The sequence below is a fragment of the Thermobia domestica genome, chromosome 5 (genome assembly GCF_964235325.1).
Source record: "Thermobia domestica chromosome 5, izTheDome1.hap1.1, whole genome shotgun sequence".
Lineage (NCBI taxonomy): Eukaryota > Metazoa > Arthropoda > Insecta > Zygentoma > Lepismatidae > Thermobia > Thermobia domestica.
The window spans coordinates 217592603-217604617 of record NC_137458.1 but is presented as its reverse complement, the minus strand read 5'-3'; the positions used below and the strand labels follow the sequence as shown (position 1 = coordinate 217604617).

The 12015-nt window shown below is 35.4% G+C and overlaps 1 protein-coding gene and 1 long non-coding RNA gene across 4 annotated transcripts in view; one reads left to right on the top strand and one right to left on the bottom strand.

Annotated features, from left to right (window-relative positions):
* The window catches only part of BicC (protein bicaudal C), a 444159-nt gene that overhangs the window by 219456 nt on the left and 212688 nt on the right, over positions 1–12015 (bottom strand). The window contains exon 3 of one of the 2 annotated variants that reach the window (XM_081759695.1): positions 787–856. In XM_081759695.1, the coding sequence (XP_081615821.1) occupies positions 787–856 (70 nt within the window). Of the gene's footprint in view, positions 1–786; positions 857–12015 lie in introns of those variants that run through there. The other variant, XM_081759697.1, reaches the window with a different exon arrangement.
* Positions 1–12015, top strand: part of LOC145686407 (uncharacterized) — a 501835-nt gene that overhangs the window by 347346 nt on the left and 142474 nt on the right. The window lies entirely within an intron of this gene.

Sequence of the window (12015 nt, the reverse complement as noted above, 5' to 3'; positions counted from 1 at the left end):
GTAGTTCGTAAGTGAAGTCTGCAACCGACTACGGTAATTCCCATAGTTTTGGAGCTATGGGCGCTTAAAGTTCATTTTTTTCATGTTTTCGGCAGCCTGTAACTCCGAAAGGAAGCATTAGTGCACCCAGGTTGGTCTATACTTTGTCGTCTTGTCTTGGTGTCAGGAATCACCTCCCAATATATTATTACATGGTCCCCCCCCCTCCATGTATATATACTGGTCTTCTCCAATTTTTACTGGCTCCCCTAAAATTTTCACGATAGGCTTACAAATGAACTATAACATGGTGGTGAAATATAATATGGTTGGATCGCCCTCTAACTTCTACCGCCCCCCCCCACACACATTTCTGGGCTGGCTACCGGCGTGCTGGTCAGGAGCCGAAAACATGGCGTCAAAGCCATGTGCATTCAGTACATACGTAGGCCTATGCCGAAAGACTGTCCGCGAGTAGTCAAAATTATTTCGGAAATTGTACTCGTGGGCCGATTTGTTCATAACTCAAAGTATCATTATTTATTAAAAATTTGGTTGTTAAATATTGTATTGTACCGAACTATTGTATAACGAACCATCGTTTCTTATACACTCCATCATACGGTTTCCACAATATTTTGAAGGAACAATAAGGAATGAAAATCTCAACGACACTGCGAATTTAACGAATTTCTAAATACAATTTTAAGGAAGTAAAATTAAAACACTACCTAATTTTCATGCTTTAAAAAAAAAAACTATATACAAACTAATAAGTTTAAATACCTTGAAAGAAAACCCACTTACCTTTTTTGGATTTAGCACCAATCTTCAATCGTGACGGCCACGCAATATTCGTATTTGTTTCGTCCATTATCTGAAAGAAAAAATTAAATATGAAGTAAGGGCGTAAGTGTACCTAAGATTAAATTGTAAGTTATATGTTTATTATTACGGGCGGAATGTTAAAGAGTCGTGTAATATGCATTTCAATATATCGATCGAACGATAGTTTCAAATATGCTAACTTTTCATATCAAAATATCTTCCGATACATCCCCATTATTACTCTGGGAATCACTGGAGTTCCCATATTTTTGCCATATCATTTCTGATATTCAAATCAGAGTTTCGAAAAAAAAAAAAATGCTGGAGTCGAAGTCTATGCAGTTGCCTTAAGCACTTGGGAAAAATATGGGAACGTCAGTGATTCCCATAGTAGAGAAGAAGCAAGTGTTAGCTGACGGCTGAGAATATAATCAGCTTCAAACCAACAAACTACGAAAAAAAAAATAAATAAAAAATAAAAACTCAGGGCAAAGCAGTCAATGACTGGCCGACCATCCTTTCCACTATGTGAAACTGTAAAACTACTAATTGCATTCATTCGAAGCAGTTTATATCTTCACTATTTCTCGAAGAAGAAGAATGTGTCTCCTTCCTGTGCCAAACCCCACCGAATTTTGGTGTGACAAGTAAACAATATACATAATTAATATCACACTAACAACTGATGTTGATAATACAATACTGAAGTTTCCAATAAAATTTCGTTTCAAGGACGATGAAGTTTCGGGCGATAATTCAGAGTTTACTGTGGCTTTACAGTATACGTGCTGATTAAGCAAGTGTACCGAATAGTTCTTGTTGGCATTTTTAAAAGGTAAGACTGGAGCTAGGAATTAGATTACTGGCAGCTATGGCCGTATTAGACCGTCACGTTAGGGAGGACGGTCAGAAAAACTTATATTATATATATACACACTATGCTACGTTGAGTCACTTTGAAAGCTATGAGGTCCCGAGTTAGTACCCGAGGTTGGTAATCACAATTTAAGTTTTCCTTCTCACCAGATGAACACCGGAATAGTACTTTTAATACAAGATTTGACAAACTTCAATTAAAAGTTTATTTTCCTTGTTAAAACCTCAGTCTAAAAATATATACATACTGGTAAATTCTTTATATACTGAAAAATTCTAAAATAATATAGCGTTTAACAAAAAAAAAAAAAAAAAGTACAAAGACCAGACATATACCAATCGACAGATCTCACTAAAAAGAAAATTATAGGCATCAGTATAAAGACTCATGCGTTGATTCACAAAATTAAGAAAAACAAATTATTCTGTAAACTAAAAATTGAAAATAAAATACCTACGTTTTTCGACCCACGGTTATGTCCGCCAGGCTAAGAACACGGTGTAGATGAGATGAATAAAATGGTGAAATAAAGTGAGAGGAAACGGAAAAAATCCGAGAAATCCCACGCACACGGTGTTTGTCTAACACAAAAGCTCACTTCATACGAGCTGGGATCGAAACAGGGACCCCATGCACCAGAGGTTAACGCTCTATCACTGAGCCACCGCGGCCCACCTAAAAATTGACCCTGAGCAAAAGTCACGCTACGTATTAAGGTGTGATTGATACTGAAGTACACGTTATTATTAATTAGATAAACCAAAATTATTATTAACTCTTAAGGTTTACTATCTATTTCACTAAAGTATTGTCCATATATAAGAAATTTATCAGTTAATATACCATATCGAGCTTAAAATATGTTAAAGGTTAAATTCTGATCCGTAGTTTCCGATAGTTCTGCTGGAACAGATTGTAACTACTAAAATTATTATGTAGGCGCATGAGAGGATGGATTTTTTTTTTTTTTTTAATGGTTACTAACCAATACGAAATTTCTTATAATACTATGCAGAAAACCAGTATAACACTCTACAAGTTCTATGAAAGCGTAAGTCAGGGGCGTAAATAAGGGCCCCGCAGCCCCCACATTGCAGGGGGCAGCAAGCCAGCCCTAAATCGTGAAGTGGGACGTAGAAAAGGGGCTCCACTCCACACTGTCTGCGGAAAACTCCCCAAGCCTTTAGTTACGCCACTGGCGTAAGTGTTTTAGAAAGGAGAAAAGTAACATTTTTAAAAAGTAATACGTTAAAAAAAAACAAATGAAAGGAATTAAAAAAAAAGATCTTTAGTAGGTATGACCAAGGGGGGTCAAATCTGCCCGCACAGCGTGATTTCTTTTCCTTTTCTTTTTACCAAAAAACAATGCAGTATATTCCAGGTGAAAAAAAAAGTGAAAATGAACCTTTCATCAAAAGGAACAATAACAAAAAAACAAACGTGAATAAATATTAATCCATATGAACTAAAAAAGAACTCGCGGGCAAAATTGACCCCCTTTGTCTTTCTAGGGTAGGGTGACCAACCGTCCCGTAAAAACGGGATTGTCCCGTTTTTTTCACTACTATTTCCGGTGTCCCGAAAAATTTTCCCGGGACGCCAAAATGTCCCGTATTTACGTACATTGGGTACAAAAAACTTTCCAATCTGAAATTTCCAAATTTATATTATTATTTTCTAAGCTATGTGATTATATTTTAATGTCTAATTACTGAGCAATATCATTACGACGTTTACGATATTGGATGTGGTGGGGGTGGCTGCATTGTTTTCCCTCCAAGACACCCACTCCGTAGACGACAGTGCAAGGGGCTGAAAGTCTAATGAAAAACAAACTGTTTTTACTCTCTGTTTCGGGCGGTGGAAGACTGAGGCGCTGTCATCAGTACAGTACAGTGTTTCCGTACTGTCATTTACGAAAGGGAAACCAAGTATAGAATTATAAAACTGAAAGTTAAGAAAAACAAAACCTAACTGCAAGTGAAATAATGTTTAAAAGTAAGAAAAAGAAAATAAAGGAAGTTGGAATCCGATGTTGGAGTAGTTCGTTATAAATTCTGCCGGTGACAAATTTTGTTGATTGACAGATATTGATGAATGTTTCATATAATTTTAGTCTTTTTATTGACCTCAACCATAGGTTGGTGGGCATCGTGGATATTTTAATACTTTTCTCTCCCTTGGGAGATCTAATGTTTTCAAAATTTCATTTTTTGTTAGTTGCTGATAGTTACTTGTTATTTAATTAATTTTACAACCTTTTCAATAGGTTTTAAAACGAAAAAGTGTAAATTTGCCCTTTTGTGATATTATATATGAGAGAGAGAGAGAGAGAGAGAGAGAGAGAACGGAGAGGCAAAATATATATTTACGGGAGCAACCTATCCAAAAGTAAAAAGTTGTCCGGTTTTTTTTTCTAGTTAATGATTTGGTCACCCTATTCTAGGGTTAAAAGCAAACTAAGAATAAATCAAACTGATTTGCGACACTAGCGTCTCTTATCAGGCATTCCAGGAAAGTATACGAAGTTACAACTCAAACTACTAACTTCGAGTTGAAAATTTTATTTAAAATAGGAGTAGATGGTTCTCACAGACCCGGCCCGACCGTTCTAGGGTTAAGATATGTCAAAGCCACTTAACATATGCATGCGCATTCTCTTTAACTATATTAATTCAATTTAATTCTTAGATAATGTTGTTTCTGTTATTTAATTGTAAGGAAATTGTATTTCTGGTAATGAGTCTTGTAAGCAACAGGAACATTTTTAAAGAACAGCTTACGTGACAATGGACTATTTTCTCGCGCTGCGTGGATGTTCCAAGGCTCTTTCACAGTGACGACGCCAGCTTTAAGTTCTTAGGGGGACAAAGGAGGGGCAGATACATTTTCGGGAGGGCGGCTATTTGCCATACCAAAAATGACATATTTATTACGTTTGAATTATTTTACATTACATTGTGTAATTTTGTTGCTGTTTTCATATTAGACCTATACGATTATAAATTAAACTTATTTCAAGTAAAATTTGTAACTAACAAAGAAGTAACGTCTGCACATGAAATATTTTTCAATGAAACTTTTGAAGCCTACACATAAATTGAATTACTTTTAGTTTCGCGTATGCTACAAGTAACACATTCGTCTAGTACTATATGCTACGTCTCTCTCTCTCTCTCTCTCTCTCTCTCTCTCTCTCTCTCTCTCTCTCTCTCTCTATCTATCTATCTATCTATCTATATATATATATATATATATATATATATATATATATATATATATATATAGAGAGAGAGAGAGAGAGAGAGAGAGAGAGAGAGAGAGAGAATTCTCGGGGGGCTGCTGAAAATGTCCTAGTCCAATCCAGAAGGAGTGTAGGTACTAGGTAGAAAAATGAAACCGTAGTTTAGAAAAACATATCTCTGTATGTACAAATATAAATTTTCATATTAATAATGAAATTCTTATTGTTTCTCAGGCCTAGTGTTGTAAATAGAAAAAAAACCGTTCGTATTTTTTCAGAAATGTACGTTTTTTTTAGAAAAAAAAACATTGCCTCTCGTTTTTTTTCTAAATTTCGTTTTTTTTCAAATAGTCATTTGTAATGCATCTTACGTCATTTAAGTCTGAAGTATTTTTATGTAGGTGTAATTACCATAAAATGCAACATAAATTAAACACTAGATACTGATACGGCACAAATATTTTACAATTTATATGAGTAACGTACCTACTAATAATCCGGGTTTTTGTACCGTTTCACCAATATCGACGAAGAAATAAAAGTATAAATGAACATTTGTTTTTTTCGTGAAAGTAGGCCTTTAATAAGTACGAAAATAATATCACGAACAGTATAAAATGCAAATAACTTGTCTAAAGGTAAAAACTAATACTAATTTGCCTACTAATATTTTTCTGAATATCATATATAAATAATTTGTCGACTAGATATATGATATGCATTGCTGGCTCTACCATATGTGCAACACGTGCATTTGCACGGGGCTGCAATATCTTTCATAAGTATTTTATTTAAAATAAATATTTCTTGTTGGAGACAGACTTCATGATCATGGTAGATAAATTTACTAAGCTGACCTTCTATTTGAATACTACATTCATAAATTATGTTTAGGTCGCATTAGTTTAAGTCACATGATCAGTGCTAAAGCAAATGGTAATAAATCCCAGAATAAATTGCTTGATTGCTGTCAAATACAGGAACTCAATTCTCGAATGCCTGTCCCCTTTGGTTAGTTATCAGAGTTCTGATATGAAAGCTTCTCTTGTCTTTGTCGCAAATAAGATCGTTATCGTTGAAGTGGAAACAGATGTAGAAAAAAAAAAACAGATGTAGAAGGAAAATCAAGAAATAAAGGTAAAAGAGCTAGTTGTACTATAATTGCAAACTGATATGTTCAGATTGAAACTCGATATTGAATTCTATAAAAATGATTACCATCTTTCAGATGTATTTGCTTTATCTTTCACTAACATAATAGATTAATATTTAAAGAAAAAAATCAGATACAGCAATATTGTATTTGTAGTAAGTATTTAAGCCTTTCTGAGTGCGAGTGTAGTTTCTCTCCCTTTCGTTGTTCATGCTGGAGTAGCATGCTTAAAATCGTGACTTTAAAGATTTGTTCTTTCTGGAGAAAAAGGGAGGCGGCAAATTACGTCATTGCGCGGGCGACAAATTGCCTAGGGTCGGACCGATGATATGTACACTCATGTCCAAAATGATTGTTGCATATCTAGGGCTATAACTGTCTTCTTGTAAGAATATAATTTGATAATGATTTTGCAGGGTACTTTTAATACTGATGCTGTGTGTATAATCGGAAAATGTATATTTGTGGTAAATTTCAAAGGAAAAGAATTATAAATACGAAAATTAGAAAGAGTAAAAGAAAATGTTGCTAAATGGACAAGAAAGTTTTATTTTCGTTTTATTGTTCTTATTTACTGCTGTTTTGACATGAAATTTGTCACATACATGTCTTTGTATTATACACGTACTAACATTATAAGAAATACCAGGTGGATTTGTTATCACATTATATTCCTACAACAACATATTTATAGACATGCGACAATAATTTTGGACATGAGTGTACATACAAGACATGAATATAGGATGACATAATTTGAAGTAATGCAGGGTGTTTCAAAATGAATATTAGGGTTTTGAAACTTTGTAGTATCTATTACAATTAACTTACAATTATAAGTATTATCAAATGAAAGAACAACTCAAACAGTTTTGTACACACGCATGCCATGCATTGTTTCCTCTGTTTGCCGTTAGAAAGAGCAAGTAGCAAAGATGGAGACTAGAGACCAGAAAGCTTTGTGTGTTTTAATTTTGCAAAGACTGAATCAGTGTTGCCAATTTAGCGACTTTGTCGCTAGAACTAACGACTTTTGGAAGTGTCTAACGACAAAAATTTTTATTTAGCGCCTAGCGACAAATCTAGCGACATTTAGGAATTCAAATATATTGTTCTATATTTATATTAAAGTTTTCAAAATTTTGTAGTTTCTGATACTAATAATTACTTTTACACACTCGGTTACACTACTGCTATGAGCGACTTACTTCGTTGGATTCATCGCTGCTATGAGGATTATGCCCTTCTTCACTGCGGTTCGGAAATGCGGGAATTTCCCGTATCTAACTAGTTGCGTAATAGCTGGTAACCTCTTCCATTGCACAGTGCGTATAGTGACAGTGACGTTGGAGAACGTTGTGCTTTTCTGGTTCAGTGTAGTGCGTGTGATTTATATATTAATTTAACTGCGGTTATTCTTAATATAAATTATACAGAAATTTCATGGGGTGAGTTCGGTGAATTGTTCCGATACGAAAGCAAAATGAATTTCCCAACCCCTCCAAAAAATATAATTTTACTCTATAAGAAGAAATGGGAAAAAGTGATCCAAAATTTCAAGTACTGTATTTGCAAACTTTTAATACTATATTTATTAATTTTGTATTCTTGAAAGCGCATAGTGCAGTGGTTTTGTCAAGATGGTCATTTTTTTAAAAGAAAAAATACTCGAGACTCCCATTGTACATGAAAAATATTTAAATTATTTTAATTCCTTTGTAAAATTATATAGCGACTTTTTTTTAGCGACTTGGCAGGAGGCGTTTAGCGACTTCTAGCGACTTTAGAGTACTAAACTAGCGACATTTCACACTGGCGAGTTGGCAACAGTGGACTGAATCTGTAGTTACAGTGCAACCGTCTGTGTGAATTGAATGTTTTGTGCCATATGGCGGAAAGTTTATGGGCCTTTCTCACCTATTGACTCAATGTGTGCCATGTGACGAATGAAGCTCACATCGAACACTTGAAGCAAAAACTGTTTGAGGTGTTCTTTTATTTGATGTATTGTTTATAATTGTGCGTAAAATGTAATAAGTACTACGAAGACTTAATTCCCCGATATTTCATTTTGAAACACCCTGCATTTCTCAGCATCAGTATTGGAACTAAGATGTAAAAAAGGAGAGATTGTGATTGTTTACAACAACGATATTATTATTAGTCAAGACTATAATTGCTACAACAACACAAGTTAGTAGTCAAAAAAATGTAATTAAATGTACACTTGTAACCCTTTCGGACCCAGGTGGCCAAAGTGGCACATACGGGTGTGTCACTTGTTTAATCCTCTAATTAAGATATCGGTATGGTCACTAATTAAGATATCGGTATATATATATTTTTTTTGCTAAATATGGTTGGTCCATAGTTTATCATTTTAGTTTCTTTTTATTCTGTGTGTCGAATTTCCTTCTCAAATTTCACCCGTAAAAAATTTGAGAATTTTCGAACTTACTTTATTACTTTTCCCTTGTAGCTTCATTCATTGTAGAGAGACCTCCTTAAGACTTCTCAGGTAGATACGTCGGATGAATACCTAATTGTTTACATCACTTGGACGGGCTTGCGCGCAGTGTTGCCAACTACGGAAATTAAAATCTCCTTAAATTTGGGCAAAAAATTCGAAATTTTTGTTATAAACCGTACCTATACGTCCGAATGCAAGTCAACTTACGCCAGTCGAACATTTGTCCGTACTGAACAAACTCGGGTACATATCGTTACAGTGGGATAATTAGGGTACGCACGAAAAATTCGGATTTAGGTTCTAACTCTTGATTTTCCCCTACTTTTCTCTTCATCGAAATATATTTTTGGTAATTAAAAGCATTGTTTCTTAAATATCGCCGTAATACTTGTAGGATATATTAGTAATGTACCAGTGTTTATTTTAAGATTCGTCTGTCTGGTAGAAGTGTTGCCAGCTACGGAAAATTTTAATTCAAGATGTTAGGGGAAAATTACATGTTTTGTCTATTATATCCCTCTTGTTGGCTACATAGGAACAAAAGTACCAGTATCTGAAAGCCTTATCTTTGCCCTTCACAACGGACTATAGAAAGTTTCAATAGGATAGTTAGGAGAAGTACAGTTGAGGTTTACAGTAGACCTTGTTCTCTAAGTGGAAAGAGAACTGTGATTTTTTTAGGTAGACTGAAATATTTTTTAATGACCTTCTTACTGTATTAGATAATCGTCACAATACTTGTAGGGTATATTATAGGAATACCAAAGCTTTTTTCAAGATAGTTTGTGTGTGTCTGCTAGCACTGTTGTCAGCTACAGAAAATTTTAATTTCCGGTTTTAGGAGGAAATTTAGGAAAAATTCATTTTTGTCTCTATTATTTCCCTCTTGTTGACTACATTCAAACAAGCGTGCTACTGTCTGAAAGCCTCGTCCTTAGCCTACACAGCGCACCATAAAAAGTTTCGGTAGAATAATTAGAGAAGCTGTAGCCCCGGCATATCTGTTGATTTTTGCTTCTGAGGCGCAAAAAGTGTCAAAATTTCATGTGTATGATGATAGAGATTTTTTTCTTTCCCTCTTTGAATGGAAGCCAGCGACTTCAGGTTTTCACTGTACCTTGTCAACGCACCAAAGAATTTTTTTAGGTGACTTAGACCCATATGACAACAGTGGTGCTAGATACAAAAAATCTTGAAATTCGGTTAGGGATTTTTTGTAAATTTTCATCCCTACATTTCCCTCAGTAATTTCCTACCCGCTCGCAACACTGCAATGTAACGTACACCAAAAAATAGCGACATTCCTTTTCTAAAAAACAAGGTCTTAACCATATCAATAGGGTAAATGGTTTTTGAGCACTGTCACTAACTGACAAAGTAGGAAAACGCCAAAAATGATCTAGGTCCGAAAGGAATAATCACACGATTTTGTTCGTATAGGTACAAGGAAACAAACGATTTGTAAGTTACGAGGGCTTCGACGCAATCTCTATTGATTATTTCCATAATCTTCAACATAAATCAATAAATAATAGCTGTCAGAAAAAAAACAGACATTTGAAAAAAAAACATGAAAAAGAACGATGTTTTTTATTGAAAAAAAACTTCACAGAAAAAAAACCGTTTTTTTACAACACTACTCAGGCCTCTGAAGTGATTATGTGTACCCAAACAGATAATTTCACGAACATCCAGATCCTTACTGTTATAACATTTTTGTTCCACCAAGGAAAGTCATCGAACTAAATGAATTAGGAAATCAGTGAAACACCACGGGACTCTCCTCCGTTATATACAGTGGTGAAGAAGTAAGTGACAGTATAAACGTGGCGATTTCTCAACAAATTATGCTTTACATCCAGGATGATTAAAAGCAATGACTCTTCCCAAAATCATGGATGCAATTTGTGACATTATTCTTGAAAATTGCAGCATTTCATTCAATGGTGGATATAGGCCGGGGCCGGAGGGCCTAGGCCACTCCAGTTTTTGAGTTACAAAAATAATTTAAGCTATTATTTATATAGTTTTTTAAAGTGTATAATGAACTCACGATATACATTAGGGATGCGCACGAGACAAGATTTGTGGCTGTCTCGTCTCGAAAATGTGCTGTAAAAGTGATGTCTCAACTCGGAAAATGTATATTTCTCTATTGGAAGGGCCGGGTCTCGACTCGAATTTTGTCAGGAAAATCCTGTCTCGACTCGTCTCGTGCGCATCCCTAATATACATATTATAGTCTGAGGTCTGGCTGCACCCCGCTTTCTCAGTTTCTACCTTCTCAGCAAAACTTGTGGCAGAGATTCTAGGCATTTCTTTGGAACTCGTCGGTAGCATAATTCAGAATGGCTTGGGTATGCTCAAGTTCTCGACATAATGGGTTCCAAAATATCTGTCAGGAGAATAAAAGAGTGACGGCATTAAGAGAACTCTTCTTCCAATTTGTCCGTAATGCTGATCAATTTCTCTGACGAATAGTAACCATAGATGAAATATAGTTGTACCACTATGATCCTGAATCGAAACAACAGTCAATGGAGTAGTAGCACTCATTTCTCCATCGCCCCAAGAAGTTCAAGACACAGAAGTAGGATGAGAAACTGTTTGCAACATTCTTCTGGGATAAGTATGCAGTCGTACTCATAGACTACCTCCGCAACGGTCAGATATTTAAACCAGAATCTCTACATTACTTACAAAACTAAAAGAAAAATTCAAAGTTTAACGCCGCGGAAAATGAAAAGAAAGGAATTCTGTTCCTTCAGGAGAATACACCTGTCCATCAAGCCCCTGCGAACACAACTGACATTGCATAATCTAGGATTTCAATGTCTAGATCATTCTTATTCCGCAGATTTAGCTCGGGTAACTATTACGTGTACTTATTTCCCAAACTTAAATAACACTTGAAAGGACGTCATTTTAGATCTGATAGGGGTAGTGCTACGAACAGTGGTGCGAGGAAATCTTCAGATTTTTTTACTTTTCTGCAAAAACTGGAGGACTGTACAAGGTAGTATACAGAGGTGGATCCAGGACCGACTTCGGGGGGGGGGGGGGGGTTGGTGTCATACTGCTACTTTTAAGGGCTCCAAACTTTGGGATGGGTTTTATTTGTGTATTATATATATATATATATATATATATATATATATATAGTTTCCTCTTCTGGGGAAGCGATCGGCCCGTCGCCCCTTCCCCTGGATCCGCTCCTGGTAGTATATTGACTCTCGGGGGAAGTGTAGAAGTAAAACTTCACCATTCCACGTGCACTCCTTCTGGGTTGGGCTACGAATTTTTCAGCAGTTCCTAGTCAATATGGTAGACGTCACGTCAGTACTTTGAAACAAAATAAGTAAAGGAGCACTAGTATAAACCAATTACTAACTAAAGATCAGCACTCTGACAATACGTTTTATTGGGAATCAACTTAATTCCATAAATTTATTATTATCATTTGC